Below are 17,727 nucleotides of genomic sequence, written 5' to 3'. Positions count from 1 at the left end.
CATACTCATAAAATGGAAATATTGGCCATTATAAGTAATGCTGTGCTAGGCTCTTGCCAACAAAGCCAGAAAAATTAGATTTTAAGATTCCAGTACTATAAATACACCTGTGAGGAACTTCAGGTGAAGTCCAAGTCCCAGTGTGCTGTGCTGAAGGGCACAGAGCCTGTGTTGATCTTCTGACTCGCCCATTGGGACACCCATGGCTCAGGACACACTCCATTTTAGCTTATGCAAAATATGTAGTGTGTGAAACATGCTCTGCTGAGAAAATGTTGATTATTTTGAAGACCAACAAGAAAGATTCAAGTGTAGTTTGCACTTTTAAAAAGAAATCCTGGCATTTAAAAAGGCCATCCCAAAATGCGTATAGCAATGAACATTTTCAGGGACAAATTAAATACAAATAGACTTTCTTTGTGCTACTATTCTTCTAGTTTAATTTCAATACAAAGCATTCAGAAAATTAAGAGCGTGTTTAGGAAAATGACTTGTGATGAGGGGAAATTTATCTTAGTAAGGCTGTAAATATGTAAAGTAGTGGGTGGCATGGAGGGGTTATGAAAAAGACATGTTTTTTTTCTTATCAAGTCAATTTTTCATTTTATAGGGGAACATTTCAGAGAAATGCCTTGAAAGCTTTTAACTATAAAGGTAGAATATGAAAGGATATTTACTGGGCACTGCTAACCTGGTTCTTCCAAAGGCAGATTTGCCTTTAAACAAGAGGTATCTCATGTGCCTGCCTGTCAACGCTGGTTTAAAACCTCCAGAGGACTCAGGTCCTTTTTGCTGTTTGTGCTTACTAATTCAGCATCTTTTCCTGAAGATGCTGTAATAGACCTTTTACAAAAGCTTATTTTTCCCATGCCCACGGCTGCAGGTGAGCTTGCTGGGTGTTCAGGGTTCATTCAGCAGTGGCTGGGATGTGACAGTCTGACCCCATGCAGGAAGGTAGTGGGGTCCTGCTGCCCAGGGTGGCACCAGCTGGCCCATTATGCCCGCAGTGACTGACTCAGCCGTGCTGTGGGCAGGGCGCCTGGCACAGGGCTCTTGCTGCAGGGACCTTAGCTGGCACTTCAAACAGGAGACAGTGGTTGAGAAACGGCTCTAAATCCCTGACAGTGAAAGCAGCCTTTTGTCTGGTACCTCCTTCCCAGACATGGAGACTTGTTTGCCTTTTGCTGGATTTTCAGTTGATTCTGGCGGTTTGAGTAATCCTGAAGGAGACTAGAAAAGTTTCAAATGCACCTAAGATTTTAGCAGGACATGTTTGGTGCTGCTGGTGTCCCTGCAGATCCCTGCCTGTGTCCGAGCAGAGTTTGATCTGATTTCACACCCTTGCAACCGAGACAGAAGGCTGTGTGTGCTAAACCAAGCTGTTCCTCTCCTTGTGCCTCCTCTCTCCTCGGCACTCCTGTTCGCCTTTGATAAAACCTCGCAAAGTCTCTCTTCGCCGCTCTGCGTCTCTTTTCGTTCGGAAAAATCCTTTGCGGGCCCAGGCCATAGTCGGCACCTCCGAGCCCGGCCAGGCCCGCGGGGCCGCGCTGTCCCAGCGCCAGCCGGCCCGACCCCCGCATCCCTGCCCGGCATCCCTGCCCATACCCCTGCCCCGCGGCGGCCCGGCCCCGGCGGGAGGCCCCGCGCTGCCGCCGGCCCCGCTGCCGTCACGTGGCCGCCGAGTTTTGTCCCCGCAGCGGTATGAGGAAGTCAGAGCCGCCGCCGCCGCCGCCCGCAGCCCGGGCGGGCGCAGCCTCCGCCGCCGCCTCCCCGCGGCGCGACATGTGAGTGAGTACCCGCGGGCAGCCGCGCCGGCGGAGCCCCTGCCCGCCCGCTGCCTCCCGGGTGCCGGCGGGGCCAGGAGCCCCGGTCCGGGGGCAGCCGGGGGCGGTGGAGAGCGGGTCTGGGGGCGGGCCGGGGTGCGGGCTCGGGGCGGGGCGGGGGCGCTCCCGGGGGCTGCGCGGACGGCGGCCCCGCGCCCCCCGGTGGCCCCCGCACGGACGGACGGACGGACAAACGGAAGACACATCTTCCCTCGCTCAGCAGGCTGGCTCTCCTCGGCACTCGCCTCCCGGCGTGAGAGCCCCGCCGGCGCCGCCGCCTCGATGGAGCAGCCCCCGGCGGCGGAGGAGTGGCAAGGGGCGACACAGAAGAGGAAGGCCTGGGCCAAAAGCCGCGACTCCTGGCAGGCATCGGAAGCGGAGGATTTCTCGGCAGCGGCGCTGGCCCGCGGCGAGGAGGAGGAAGAGGAGGAAGAAGAGGAGGAAGAGGAGGAGGAGGATCTCGCCGGCGGAGAGCTGCCGCTGGCCGCAGGAGCAGGTCGGTGCTGGGGGCGGCAGCTCGCGGGCCACGGGGATACCCGCGGGGTGGCCTCGCTGGTGCTGACTGTCGGCTTCTCTCTCCTGCTCTGTCCCTAAGGCTGTCACAGCGTTCCCAACGAGAAGATCGCGATATGGCTGAAGGACTGCAGGTGGGTGCTCCCGCCGCCCCCGCCGGCGGGTCCCCGCGGGTTCGCGTGGGCAGCGCCGCGGAGCCGAGCGTGGCACGAAACGCGCTGCGCTGCGAGCGCCCTGCGGTGCCTCCAGCCGAGGCTGCGAGCGGAGCAGCGGCGTGTGTCCGTAGGGCAGGAGAGGAGCTGGCTTTCAGCAGCTGCTCTCCCCTTGGTGTCTCATTAATGAGCCTGAAGGCTTTCGGCCACCGAGGGAGGAACTCAGCTGAGGGTAAGGAAGGCAGCATTATTTTGGAAGCTGCACTGTTTCTCTCCGAGGGGCTGCAGTTTAAAGCTTCCGGTGTTCCCTTGGCTGGTTTTTGGTGCAGATTCAAAGAAACGGTTGCTTCCCCGCCAGTGGTTTTTGTGCGTCTAGGCCTCCAGGAGTGATGGCACAGTTTAGACTAACTTGATTTATCTGAGTTTCTTAATGTCCTCTGTCATTAACTTGAGGCACGGTATATGTTGTCCGTGTTCCTGTTCCTGTTACAAAATAATCTTTGGTGTTTGGAACACACTGACGACATTACTTTTTCTTCATCCTCAGTCACATAAAAGCGTAAATGTAGCAGCTGGTTTTGTCCCGTCTTTTTCTCCATTCAGTCCTAACAGCCCTTGGAGCCGGAGTTGATGGGGAGAAGCTAGCAATTAGCTTTCCAGGAGCTAACGATGACATTTCAAGACCTCTCCTACTTGTTATTTCTAGTTTCCTTCTCCTTTTGAGAGCAGCTATGTTAAGATGAAAATTTACCACCGAGATTAGCTCTGCCTTTGTGATCTTTTGATCCAATAAGCAGCTGACTGAGCTTACTCTGTAACTGAAGTGTGGGTTACTTTATAGCTACAGGGTCCTCGGTATAGTTTTCTTCAGATCTTTACAGGCTGTGCCTTGGAGGGGGTATTGGGAGCTACAGGCTTGATATCATACTGTATCCTTAAAATATAATGTTAAGACCTGGCAGACCATTCCTCCAAAATACTAGAATGGGAGAAGATTTTTCTGACTTTACCTCAAATCTGGTGTTCTGTTGGTCTTCCAAAATATATCCTTAAAAATTAGTATTATGAAATCAGTGCTTTATTAGAAGTATTTTTTGCGTGAGGAGGGCAAAAAATGGAGGAGTGGAAGGAGAAGAGGCCCCTGACGGAGAAATTCTTCATAATACTGCAGTGCTACTTTTGTCTGTATCTGCAGGATTTCTGTCTAGAACCTTCCCTGGTCCTGTGGTCCTTACTGTTTCCATACAGACTTTAAGGAATATCACAAAGCTGCAAACTGACAACATAAACATCTAATAGATGGTCAAAATCTTGAGTAATAACACAAAGTTTGCGGTTTTATTCCTGTACTTTGGTAACTATTGTTAAAACTGGCACCACACACTTCCGCGGAATGTGTTTGCATCTCTGGCAGTTGATTCCTAAAATATGGGTATCTTATTTTACACTCTATTTGCATATTTTACACAGAAGGAAATTAAGCAGAAGTTTAGTCTTTTACTAATATAGAAATGCAAATTTAGGTGACACATGTTTGTGAAACCTGTTGTGGCCCTTCCACAGAAGTCTTTTAAAGTATAACTATTTACTGTTGTAAATCCTTTCAGAAGAATCTTGTGTTCACCCCAGAAAGATAAAATCTTCATTTTTAAAAAATATTTCTTAAACCAAGCTATTCAGTCAGAAGTTAGCCTCTGACTCTAATATGCAGGATGCCAGCATGTATAATTCATGTCTGGTAGGTGCAATGCCAGCTGCCTGAAGTGGTGCACATCCCTTGTGTTTTGAAACTGCAGAATAGTTTATTTTTTTGTGTCTAATATACATGCAAGCAGTAGCTAGCATGTGTAGTCAAGTGATAATTCAATTTGCAGTGTTATAAGTAACTGTATGTATAGAAACCTTGAACTGATTGTCTCTTGATAGCAGTGTACATAGGCAAAGAGGACAGCATTAACAGATGACAGAATAGCCCTGCAGATACTCTAGTGTTTTATTTTTAAAAAACAGTGACATTTACAATTGTTTTCATTCCTGAAAGTTCCTATTTGTTTAACTCCAACATTTTTATTTGTTTATTTGTTTATTTGCTTGGAGCTTTGATTGCTACCAAGTGTGGTCATACACAGACAGAGCTTCTATTTCTGGTTCATCACACAACCTCATTCTTACAAGTTAGCTCTATAACAAGCTACCATATAGCCATTACTTCAAGTGAAGATTCAATCACTAAAATAAAGTATTTTCTCTCTTACATATTTTCTAAAAGCAGTTCTTCCCATTTTGTCTGAGTTTCTGTGTTTGTGAAATCAGAAGAAAATTGGCACTTTTAAAATCTCATTTTCCGCTTTGAGTTGGCAGTAGTACCAAAAAACTTAATATCAACCTACTGCATGAATAGATCTGCTTATAAGATTTATTCCTTTCTTTGCTTCTAAAAGCTTCAATAGTGTTCTAATATGGATAAGAAGAATTACTGGCTGCCCCTTGATATTCATGTTAGTGGTTTGGGGCTCTTATTACTTGGCATCTCTGTTTCACATCTGCTTTGGAGGAGAGAAGGGTTCCTAATATTCCATGTTATTTACCTTGGTAGACACATTTTGTTGTTTTGTTTTTTTCTTTTTCTCTTTTTCTTTTTTTAATTGTTGTTGGTTTTGGTGTTTTGTTTTTTAAATAAACAACTAAAAGCAAAACTCAAAAGAAAAAGCAAGTATTTATCATATGGTGATAAGAACTATGGAGGCTTAAGAAATGCCAGATGTTACCCAAATTCTCTGGTTCATTCATGTTTTGGGAATCCTGTGCCTTTGAGAAAGGCCTCCTTTGCTCTTTCCCTGATACTTTGAAAAGGCTGTTTGCAGTAATAAGAAAGCTTATAATAGCTGAAACACAAGTGTTTGTGTTATACAGATAGAAAAGAAGAAATTTTTGTCAACTCTTATTATGACGTGTATTATTTTGATTGAATATATTTAAACTCTGCCAGTAATACAGGGGATGTGGGAGGTATTTAGGAACCATCTCCTGTAGATATGCAGGAAGTGAGTTCTTGAAATGCTTCACAAAGAAGAGATTTTTTTTTGCTTCAAGTTTAAAATAAACATGGCTTCTGCCCAATTAAGGCTTTAAAAGCTGAAGTTTAAACACTTTCACAGCACAGTGCAAAATCTGTGTCCTGTTCTGGAAGACCACCCGACCACAACTGGTAGCTGAGCAAACAAACCTATGGGCTGTGTATTGTCATCTTACCTGCTCAGTATGTGTCCCCCATGGCAGTGTGGGCATCAAGAGTTCATTCACTTCTTCTGTAGGCCAATATTGAGAGAAGTTATTGCTATATATATTAAAATACAATAATAAATGAGCGAAAGCAAATAGAAACCTGAGGCTCCTTTGATTCAGGCACATACCCACTTACTTGCTCTTTGCTGCCTGCTGTTGGCCTCCCTCCTCCGTTCCCGCGTGGCCACTGTGTCAAGGCTGCTGGGATGTGCTGGGGACCTGCTATGATGTGCCTTCAGCAGGGAGGCCCCATCCAGAGGGCACAGTAAGTGGAAGAGTCCCCCAGCCCTAATGTTCCCAAGTGCACAGGGCTACTCTGAGGCATAGCCATGGCCCTTGCTGGTGAAAACCAGCCTGGACTAGAAAGGCAGAATTGTCCACGCTGTTGTCCAAAAGGATTTTTGTGTGGTACTTGTTCCTTGTTTAAACTGATGTTGTGTCTAGTTCTTAAATGCAAGTTTTTCAAGCGCAGGGGGTATACGGCAATAGTGTGCAACAGTGCAGGCAGGACAACAAGGGGTGTTGGACAGGAGTGCTTTTCTGGTAGCTGCTAACGTGCTTTAGAGGTAATGGACTTAATTTCTAAAAGGAAATGCCAGCTTTGGTAGTTGCTTTTATGGTTTTCTGCCTGCCAGTGCATGTAGCACTGACCTGGGCTGTCAAAGTCAATACCAGCAAGTTTCTACATCAAAAAGAGGCATGGGAATAGCCACCAGGGAAGGAGAGGAAGAAGGTTGGAAGCGCACCCATCAAAGCTGAGGAGTAAACAACCAGCATAGTTATTACCTCAAGAACATAAGGCTCATTGTAGCATGACAGGTTTAGACAATATACCCTATGTTTTTTAGACTCTGACTGGACAGACACGCAGAAACACAGGAGATCTGAGCCTTGGCAGAGTCTGTCCTGTCACCTGAAACACAGTTATGCACCTGGATGCTCTGGCTGGTTGCCTTAGTGTCCCACTGTGGTGGGGCTTTGCTTTGCTTTGCAAAAGGCACATCGAAGTGAACTTGCTCCGTATCAGCAGGCCACATGAGGAAAGAGTGAGTTCTTTTCAGAAGGGAAAAAAAAATAAGGTTGTGAAATGTAAGGTCTGTTAGAAAGCAGATGCAAATTTTCCTTGCTTAATTTGGCCATGGCACCAAAATAAATACTGTATCAGAGCACTGTTTACTTTTAGGTCTTTGGGCAGGTTTATGTGTTTGTGTAATTAAAAATCCAAATGAAACATACATAATACAGGCACATAAATCGTCTGCTGTCCCCTTCTTTATGAGTAATATATTTCTGATTTTGTTTTGAGCCTTGAAAGTTAATGCTGCTGTACTTAGTAGTGACAAGTCTTTGGTTAAATATATCTCAGAGACAAAATGTGGAAACATCTAGCTAATGTCAACAAGTGTAGCATGAACCCAGAGAGGAATTGGACCTGTCATTTTTGTGGTTTCTGCTGCTCCTTTTGAGCACCATGAGGTTCTGCAAATCTCTTACCCTTCAGGGAACTAGCAATAGGAGGCATCATCCAAATAAGAGTCAGTGTAAAGTATCAGAACTGCAAGTGACAGCTAACATAGCTGTCAAGATTTTTATCTTGATTCTTCCTGATCACCTAAATACAGCTTTCCACCTCTCTCTCCACGAAGTTTTAAATGTGTAGAAAAATGGCAGCAGTTTTTACTGCATCAGTGAGATTGAATTAGTCCATTCAAAAACCCGTGCTCATTTTTTCTTGGTGTTTTGCTGAGAAGCCCATGGTTTTCCTCAACAGGGGGCTGTTGCCCCTGAAGGTGTTTGAGCTTTGCAGTTATTAAGTTTTGGTGTGTTTCTCTACAAGGTGTATTTGTGTAGTGGGCTGAGGATCGTTTAGGAAGTTATTGCCAGTCCTCAGATGTTTGTGCTTTCTGGGGGCGGAGGGAGGGACAACTGCTGCTATCACAAGCTTGTTACATGCTGTAAGGAAGGACATGAAGCAGCAAGTTTTTTAAATAGTATTAATCTCTTCTGTGGTTTCAGAACGCCTCTGGGAGCCTCCCTGGATGAGCAAAGCAATCCTCTGTTGAAGGGTAAGGAAGGGCTTTATCTACTGAAACCTCTTTTGCTGGAAACTGTGCTTTCATGGACATTCATCTGAGACTTTGGCTGTTTAGTAGGAGTACAAACCACAGCGTGGTCCATGTTGCAGAGTTATTCTTACACTGGAGCAATTGTGCCCAAGAAATTGGAGAAGGGGGAAAAGAATCTGAATAAGACTTTCTGGAGATATAAGTAAGCTCTAAAAAAAACCCCAAAATGTGCAGGGAGGTAATTTTGTCTCCAAGCTTGCAATCATTAGGCAGTCTCTGCCTCTAATAACTCTGGTTGCCACACCTGAAAGTTTTACTGAGCAGGTCTGAATACTAAAGTTCAAAGTACAGTGGGAATGTGAAGGTGGTGACAGGGTGCAGAGGAATTGCTGTGCCTGGAGTCTTCACTTCAACTCTTAATCCAGTACAGGGAGGTGAGAGGGGAATGTCTAAGCTGGACTCAGACTCTGGATCCCCCTGGTAAGATGTCTGGAGGATAGATAACCAAGCAGCGGAAGGCACAGATGTGTTGAGTGGTACCTCCAGGTTCCTGCTTGCAGTTAATTTGCTTGCACATTGACTCAGGAGCACAAAACTAAAACACTCTCGTAGTTGTTCTCTTTCAAAGTAATTTTTCTGTGTTCTGAAATATAACTTCTCACTTCTTAATGCATTTTTACTGCATGACTAATGCAGGGATTGTAAATATAGTCTGGTTATATCCTGTATCAAATTAAGTATCTTGGTAATATCTTTAGATAAGCTGCTGGAAGGAAAACACTGGAGCATTTTAGTTGTTGAACTGCTAACTGTATGTTTTCAGGCATGCTGGTGAGAAATGGAGGAAGTTTTGAAGATGACTTATCCCTGGGAGCTGAAGGTGGGTGTGGCAGGATTATGACTCTTTTTCTAGCAAAAAAAATTATGTTCAGTCATCTGATTTTTATTTTGAATGACAGCATTGGCTAGAAAATCAGGATGAAGCACATAGAAAAATGCAGGAAGATTTGCTTTTTGAAGTTATTTAGACTATTGCTAGTGTTAAACATTCTGGGTCTCTGACACAAAGGTCAGAGGCAGCCCTGAATTTGCTTCTGCCTTCTCATTTTAATACCCACAGTGACAGCATAGCCTGAAGCACTCACCAAGGCTGTGAGAAAATGATTTCTCCTACTTGCTCTTCTTGTCTGTGGGTTACTCTTGGCAGCCGTGCATGCCCCGCTTCCACTGAATCCCTCGGGAGTGGCATGTGCGGGCTTTTGAAAGGAGGAATGAAATTCTGTCAGCCAAGAGGCAAACCCATTAAGGGCTAAGTGCTTTTAAAAATGAAAAGCACCAAAGCTGAGTAAGTATTTTGTATTAGCCACTATATACACTTGCCTTTGCTAGCTGCTTGCCTTTTCTTTTCTCTTCCCTTTTTTAAGGGGAAGGAGATGTGGCCATTCCTGGTTTACGTCTTTGTAAAAAAGACTTCTGGCCTTTCTCTTGATCGTGAGTTAGAGGTGTCCATAAGCAAACTAACAAAAGCACTGTGGATTCTGTTTTAACAGCAGCATCTTGAAGTAAAATAGCAAAAGTTAACTGCAGGACAGGGGATATAAGACATTGTCTGTTTTCAGTGTTAAAAAAAAAAAGACAAAACTACTCTTCTGCTTTAGCTTTTAATCTTTTTTGAATTACAGCTTTTGCAAAGTGTCAGAACTTGTATGGTAGAAAGCCCTTTTTTTCCACATTAGTCTTGCCCATGGTGTCAAAGTAGTGGGACAAGGCCTGGAGGAAGGAAATATCTTTAATTTGTAAAGATTTAAGACTTTTAAGGAAAAAAGTTTAGCTGGTAATGACCTTGATCTGATAATGGTGGAAAAGCAGTAAATGAGTCCCTTGCTGCAATAGACTGAATAGGATTAAATTTTCTTACTGACAGTTTTTTCCACTTGTTAGATTGCCTGTAGTACAAAGATTTCATAGGAAAAGTTTCTTTGTAATGATAATCCAAGGTCAGAGCATATGACCAAGAATACAAGAGTCAATACATTTTAGAAGACCATGAAACTTTTTTCTTTTTAATTTTTACTCTTATAATATCTAAGGACTTCTGGTTTTTTGTGAGTCTTTAGCATGACTTAGCAGAAGGTAATTTCCCTCTTTTTCAGATGAAAAGGTCCCAGTACTAGAATTGATGGTTGATTTTTCTGGGTAAGGATGCGAGTGTTTCTGCTGGGCTTTGCTTCCCATCCAAGAACAAGAGGACAACAGAGCTGCTTGGAGCAGTGTTGTGTGCCCTGCCAGACAGACAGCCCCTTTGAGGCTGGTATGAATGGCCTGCCCTTGTGCAGCTGTGACTGCCTGAATCCAGATACAAGCCAGAGCCCTGTGTGAATGGTACAGAGGGCATTGGGCAGGGACCCCAGCCCACTGCTGAGCTATTTGAACCTATAGTTCAAATTAGACACTAGATAATCCTTATAGATAGGCTTACCTTCATATATGGGCAAGAATATTAAAAAGACCCCAAACAAATGTGGGATCTGTGTTTTGTATACGTTTCAGTTTCTTTGTGATGCCTCTGAAACCAAGAGAGAAGTTGGGAGGTTACTGTGTTTTACTCTCGGTTGCTGACTTTACCCTGCTGGCACAGTGAATTGAGATGTAGGGTTTTCCTGGCAGTGCGTGTGACATCCCTTTGCTCTTTTCACAGCTGATTCTGAGGGCTGCTATAACGTACGTGTGCTTCTTGCCGGTCTCTTGGGCAAGTTTGTTAATGCTCAGTTGCCTCTTCGGGGAACCCATAATTTAAGTGTGGGGTTCAGTTCTAAAAGAATAATGCTGCCTGAGATGTTCCCATGTGGTGCTTGGCCGATCTGGCTGCAGAAAGTGTTGACTTCCCTGTCAGAGGCTGGTGACCAGGTGGCTTGGTACCTGACAGCCAGCCTCCCTCCAGAGCCCTCTCAAGTCCAAGCATGTCCTCTGGCCCCATCAGCACCACAGGCTTCACTGAGCTCTTGTCCATGTATTGCACAGCTCGGGCAGCCATGGCCGTGCCCCACTTTACCGATGAAAAGGTGAACAAATAAAGTCTCAGCACCTGGCCATGGGGCCAGCTGCCTTTCTTGTGTTCTTTACTTTCTCTACTGGAGCAATCTTCGTGTGCCTGCCTGCCTGTCCTCCTCCCCTTCCCACCCAGGAACAGCCCTGCAGCTGGTAATCGCGTCTTCAGTTGCAAAGCAGTAAATGGTTTATATAACAACTACTAGCTTATCGCAATTTAAATTTCAGGTTTATATGATTAATGACAGTATGTAAACGTGTGTCCATGAGAGATTTTATTTTAAACAGAGCTTGAATAAACCAGATTAACTTTATATCAGCCCCTGACAATCACATTTATATGGAAAAAGAAAAATCTGGTTTATGCAGGAGTATTGGTAAATGTGCTCACTGTCTGCTTCTTTGTACTGATTGTGGAAGTGTAATTATGAAGGGGTCTGGACATAACTTCTTCTTCTTTCTCTACAGCTAATCATCTACGGAGTGATACTCAAATGGAAACATGGTAAACATCTTTTTGTGTGTTTGTTTACTTCAGAGGAATGTTTATGCTGGTGGGCAGGAGGGAGGATGGGCAGTGGAACTCATGGGGGCTACCACAGAGGTAAAGCTCTTTTGCTCATCTCTGTTTACATAAGAGGCAAGGAGAAGATCTAGATAACATAGAAACAATCATTAGGAGATGCAGAAAAAAAATGCAAATTTTTATTCTTCCAGGAGACCTGACATAGATTTTGGAGTTGCAGGAGGAAAACAAGAGAAATGACAAATATTAGTAACTTATCATGATTAGCCTTCTTTGCCTCACTGATCAGTCACCATTTCAGAAATTTCAAGGGAAGATTAGTTTTGCTTGTCACAGCAGATATCCTTTGGGAGTGGGGAAAAAAAAAGACTTTGAGAGAGGAGAGACTCCTGCTTTATCGTTGGAGTGTCTAAATAGAGTGTGCTGAAACTAGAACCTCACTGAAACTTCAGCTAAGACTGCACAGCTGCTGTGGGCAGCAGTGTCTCTAATCCTCTGAAGCTGGGCTCTGTAAATACACTTTTAGGTGAATCCTCTGCCTTCTTTGGTTTTTCAGTAGCTGTTCTGGTGGGAGTGTGTGTATGTTAGGCTTTATATGGTAAAATTCACCCTGGAAAAGTTTGTCCCCCAGAGAGATTGGCAATAAAAGTACGTTTGAGCACAGGGTACCACCTAATGCTCAGACAGCTTCTTCAGATGCTGGGAAGAAATAGTTTGGGAATGGGAAAGAAACTGGCCCGCAGTCTGGGTTGGCACTCATCTTGATTCATTTCCTCCACTCTGGAGCCTCTTCAGCTTCCCCAGCCAGGTCCAGGGCAGTTTGCAGTCTCGTGCTGCTAGTGGGTGGCAGCTGGGGTGAGGGGGAGCTGGGTATCCATGGCAGGGAGAGTGGCCTTGCCATGGAGAGGTGGGTCCTGGAGGAGGCAGCACCGCAGGGAAGTCAGGAATGGCAGGGCAAGGACTGTTCACCCAAGGCCAGGCTTCCTTACTGGAGGAGGGTGGGATCAGGGAGGGTGGGGCAGCAAGGGCAGATCAGGGATTTGTTTTCTCAGCTTGCATTTGCCTTCAAGTTCTTACCGTCTATGTACATTTTTACTGAGGCGTCCCAGGGTTTGCTTTTGTTACTGTATTTCAATAAATGACATGGCTAATATAAACCAGATAACACTGAAGAGGAAAAGAGAAATTCAGCAGTGCTGGAGGATTAGCTCTCCAGTGAGACAGAGAATCGAGTTCCCGAACGAAAGAGGTTTATCACAGGGGTCTTCTCTGTTTGTGTTGACAGCAATGGTGTACTGGCAAAGGACAGGAGGCTGCAGTTCCACCAGAAGGGGAGAAGTATGAACTCTACGGGGTCTGGAAAAAGCAGTGCAACTGTTTCAAGGTAAAAGAGTATTATGTTTTGAAGGTCTGTTCCTCAGTTAAATGGGTTTGGCTTGTTTTATGTGCATTGTTGCATTTAGCAGGGAGAAGGCAATTTGCATTTGATTGCTTGAAAAACTTCTACTTGTTTTCAGTTGTAGTTAGCAGTAAATGATAACAAATGGACCTAAACATTAGAAATGGCTGAAATTTTAATGGCATTTTGAAATCTGAGCTCTACAGATATAAATTACAGGATTTGATCTGTGATGTGTCTGGCCTGGTGGCTCTGGTGATGGGAGCCAAAACTTCAGATGCACAGATCTCCACAATTATTTTCCAAAGTAGTCTAAGCTGTAGGAGTTGAAAGTTCAATAAAACAGTCTGGCTTCTGGGGTGAATTAGCAGTTGGAGAGAAGGGACTGGATCTTGAAAGGAGAGAGGTAGATGGTAAACATCTTTCATTTGTCTAGTGTTTCTGAATTACTGGAGCTGTATGAGGAAGATCCTGAAGAAGTGCTCTATAACCTTGGGTTTGGAAGAGATGAACCAGATATTGCTTCAAAAATTCCAGCGAGATTTTTTAATTCATCATCATTTGCCAGAGGGATAGATATCAAAGTGTTTTTGAATGCCCAAATACAGCGGATGGAAGTGGAAAATCCAAGTTTTGCTTTAACAAGTAAGTATGTTTTTGAAGCACAGCTTATTTATGAGTTTATTAACTATGTAAACAACTCCAAAAGAAGGTGTGTGTCTAATATTCTGGCAAAACCCCTTTACAGCCTAAAGGGCAAATTCCATTCAGATTTCATAATAAAACTCTTGCTTGGTCTTAAATATGGCAAGAGGTGACTATCAGGGTTGTACTCCTTGGTGTGAGTGGAAGGGGTTTATAGTGCAGGAGGGAAATGAAAGGCATCCTGTAAAATATGCTGCCTCTGGTTTGTATCATTTCCATCTCTTACTCCTAAGCTTGTCTTCTGTTGTAGCTTTAGAGCACTGGAACAAATAGCAATATCCCTCTGTTTCTTGTGTTCTTCAGTTTCTGGGTGGCAGTGACCTATTTTTGTCATTGTTGAAATCTGGGACAGTATTTCTATTGACTTGGACAGGAGCTTTGTTAAGTCAGTAATGAGTGTTGCTGAAATGAGGGCATAGCTGAAATGTGCTCTTGTAGTTGTAGATGGAGAGAGCAACGCAAGTAACGCTTTCTTCCTAGCCTTTTGTAAAGTAACTTGCACTCACATACATGTGCCATTTTTTGACTTTGTAACAGCTTTCCATGCTGTTCTTTTGCATTTAGTAAAGATTCTTGAAATGGTTTTTCTTTTTTTTTTCATAGTATGGTATCACTTTCATGTTACAGGACTAGGCAGTGTTAAGTCAGCCTTTGGGGCCTTTGATATAAGTAGGAGGTTTGTGGGGGTGGGCAGAGGTTGTGATCAAAATTCCCTCTTCATTTATGAAGAGCTGTCTTTGAGAATTCAAAGCATCATGTAGAGACAGATCAACAGGTCTTGGATGTGATGACAGCAAACGTCCTTGTAATCTCTGCCTTATGTTTCATTCTTGTACAGGTCGTTTTCGTCAGATTGAAGTGCTTACTACTGTGGCCAATGCTTTTTCCTCTTTGTATTCTCAAGTCTCTGGGACTCCTTTGCAGAAAATTGGTAGTTTGAATTCAGTGTCTTCCAGCAAAGAGGCATCCAGCCCTCCCCCTTTAAATCGCAGCAATACAGCTAGTCGGTTAATGAAGACTTTGTCAAAACTCAATCTGTGTGGCACACAGCAAGCTGATGGTAGCAGCTGCTCAAGTCCTTCACCTGTTGAAAAAGGGAAGAGTCCAGCTGAAGTAGGGAGCGAGGAAAATGATGTTAAAAATGAATCTAAATTACAAAAATATTCAAAAAAGAAAGATTCTCCCTCTTTTTTGGCTACTGTAAAGGAGGAGATGGCTAGTAGTCAGAAAAAGGATGGGAACACAGATAAACCCACACACCTTCCTGCTGTGACTGATGATACACGAGAGGGGACTGTGCCTCCAGAGGACGTGCAGAGTAGCATGTTGGCAAATGCCCAGGACAGACCATGCGAAGAATCTGGTCTTTTGGACTCTCCAGGCCTCAGCAGCAGTTCTAGCACATCTGACAGCAGTGTCCTGACACAAAGGCTGTCCGTGGCACCGCCGGGTAGAGACCCCTGCGCTCCACTCGCAAACCCATCCATAATGAATCTAATGCTGCAGCAGAAGGACTCCTTTGAGATGGAAGAGGTGAGTGAAGATACATGACTTTGTTTGTGCATACAGTTTACATACCTTGCTATCTGCCAGCAGAGAATGTTCCCTCCTATGTAGTTGACAGTGTTTTCTCCAGGAATACTTTAAATTCTTTGAGTTGTTGCACTTTCTCAACAGTTGTAGGCTGCTCTAATTGATCCTCTTCATGAGGTAACTTGCTGCTGCTGCTGCTGTTGTTGTTCCTGAGCGTCAGCAAGACAGTTGTCTTTTTTTTTTTTTTTTTAATGAAGCTCAGGTAATTGCAATCACTGGCATAACTCTTAGGAAGTTTTCATGTGTAAATAGATTTAGGTTAGACTGTGTATATATTAAAACCTTTGGGTTTAAATTTTTACTTTACTTAAATTTCTAGCTAGAAATCATTACTTTTGTTGCCTAAAAGTAAATTCAGTTTATTAATTGATATTGATTAAGGATAAATTTGTGAATAAAGCAAGAATGTTGCTGCATGAAACAGAAAAGGGGCTATCATGCAGGGTGAGGTGGTCATCTTGTGCAACTTTTGGTTTTGATAACAATCTACTATAAGTTGTTTTGTTCCCTGGAAATTAGCACATTGAAAGTCACTGTTTGACATGACTTTGGGGTTGGCTTAGTTACAAATTCTGTGCTAGCTGCCTTTTAATATCTTCATAAATGCATATATCCTTTTTTTAATTGATAATTGTCCAAAAGGCAGTTTCATTTCCAGGTTCGTGTAAGTGCTTTGTTTATTAGCCTAGTAAACATGTGGTCTACAAATTTAAGAATGCAAATTTTTAACAGGCTTGCAGCTTGAATTGGAGAATTGCATTACAGTTCTTAAATTAGCAGATGTTTTGGTGGACAAATTTCAATGTGACTCTTGTTAAAAGTTCAGCAGTTAATATTTTTGTCTATGTGAAATAGCTATTTAAAATGAAGGATTGTGATGTCATTGGTGAAATGAGGGAAGAAAGCAAGTGAATAGAAAATCCCCAAAGTTTTACAGTGAATGATGACATGATGATTTAGTAGATCCTGTAGTGTCATTGTCATTTCAAGCTCTTCTAGATCAACTAGTGTTGTAGCTGAAGGTGCTCATGAAGCAGAGAAGGTAATCCAGCTCTTGTGGTTCCTGCTGCTTGTTTATACCACTGTGTCCTCGCCAACATGTTGTGTGGCCATCTATTGAACCAGAACAAAGGACTGGTCCAGTTGAGAGGGGGAAAAGGAACCAGTGTATTTTGATTTATTTTTCCTGGCTTCAGCCAGATAATTTTCTTGATCCAGTTTGTTGTGTAGTTACACAAATGTTTGCATTGGCACAATCGGAGGGGACTGAGTAGCAATGCATTTTGCTGCATATCCCAAAGGAGACATCCATTTTTTGATACTCTAGGGCAAAGTTTATATTTTGTATATATGTGTATGTATATATTAAAAGGAGGAGTGGAATTTTCCTTCAGTGTAAGTTGGACTGTAAAGACTTGCTGAATTCTACACAAGTGTGATGTATTTGTGAAGTTTTGGTTGACACACTTTGTGCAGTGATACCAGGGCATAAACACAGCTGTTTTGGCAAGATGACATGTGATGTGGGATGGGATTGCGGTGAATTTTTTGTCTATGTGATACAGCATATATGTATCAACTGCCTACAGATCCCTGGGAGGGAGGAATTCAATTTTGTTGAAGAAAATTTAGAACAATTCCTGGCAGCATGATTTTATTTTTGTGCGTCTCTAAGCAGGGTATAATGAACAATAAACTGTATTAGAAACAGTAACAATAACTCCTCCCCCTGTTTTCTCAGCTTGGTTTGGAGTGCATTCATATGCATAAGAAAGATGACAGATATATCAAGGAAGCTCTTTCCATGCTTACGAATGCCTTGGAGGTTTGAGTGCCCTTCGGAAGTCTGTGGCTGTGAAGATAACTGGTGTGGGAGTGAGTCAGGGCAGGATTTCCCCCAAACACCCACTCCTGAGGTGGCCAATTACAGTCGTGAAGGTCGTTTACCAGCATGAATATTGGCTGAAGGGACGGGGAAGGAGCTCCTGCGTGCTTGAGGAGCTGCACCGTGCTGCGGACGCAGCTGGAATGCTGTCTCCCAGCCAAGGACAGTATTTAAATGAGTAGAGGCTTAGCTGTTGGAAGGCTGCAGATTTAGCCATCAGAATCAAGACACCCTTCCTGGAAGGCCAGTTTGAACAAAGTGTCTGTGAAACTTGCTGTTCCATGTTTAAAAAAAAATTAAATTTTTCCTAAACTTAAATGGTGAGCCCCTTCTATGCTGCCCTGAACTTGGACAAAATAAGGATTTCCCCCTTTGGTACAGTCTTCATTTCCTAAAGGAACAGAAACCTTTAGGTTTATCATGCAAGATTAATGCTCTTCACTTATTAATGGTGAAAAGTTCAGGCCAAGTACTTCTCAAAACCGTTGTAACTGAGAAAATGCACCCCTGTGGCTGTTCTACAGATGATATCAATGTAAATATGGCTTCTTCTTTAGCAAGTACAAATTTTGGCCTATAAACATCAGTATCCTAATTTTACATCTTCAAATTGATAAAAAATGGAAATAAATTCATTGCTTGGTAATTTTGAAATTAGGTGGGCAGCCCATTAGAGGGAAGGGTTGAGGATAGTTGCGTTAGTGGATTGTGCATGGAGACTTGCATGTGATC

General features: G+C 43.7%; 1 protein-coding gene across 1 annotated transcript in view; it reads left to right on the top strand.

Annotated features, from left to right (window-relative positions):
- The first annotated feature begins 1,968 nt into the window (after positions 1-1,968).
- Positions 1,969-17,727, top strand: part of ITPRID2 (ITPR interacting domain containing 2) — a 41,778-nt gene continuing 26,019 nt past the window's right edge. Inside the window, exons 1-8 of the mRNA XM_064660675.1 lie at positions 1,969-2,319; positions 2,419-2,470; positions 7,790-7,839; positions 8,663-8,719; positions 11,356-11,392; positions 12,699-12,797; positions 13,249-13,457; positions 14,356-15,050. Coding sequence (XP_064516745.1) covers positions 2,106-2,319; positions 2,419-2,470; positions 7,790-7,839; positions 8,663-8,719; positions 11,356-11,392; positions 12,699-12,797; positions 13,249-13,457; positions 14,356-15,050 — 1,413 coding nt within the window. The 5' untranslated portion in view covers positions 1,969-2,105. The remainder of the gene's footprint in view (positions 2,320-2,418; positions 2,471-7,789; positions 7,840-8,662; positions 8,720-11,355; positions 11,393-12,698; positions 12,798-13,248; positions 13,458-14,355; positions 15,051-17,727) is intronic.

Source organism: Pseudopipra pipra, chromosome 7 (genome assembly GCF_036250125.1).
Source record: "Pseudopipra pipra isolate bDixPip1 chromosome 7, bDixPip1.hap1, whole genome shotgun sequence".
NCBI lineage: Eukaryota > Metazoa > Chordata > Aves > Passeriformes > Pipridae > Pseudopipra > Pseudopipra pipra.
The sequence above is the reverse complement of the archived record's forward strand: the minus strand, read 5'-3'. Positions and strand labels throughout refer to the sequence as shown.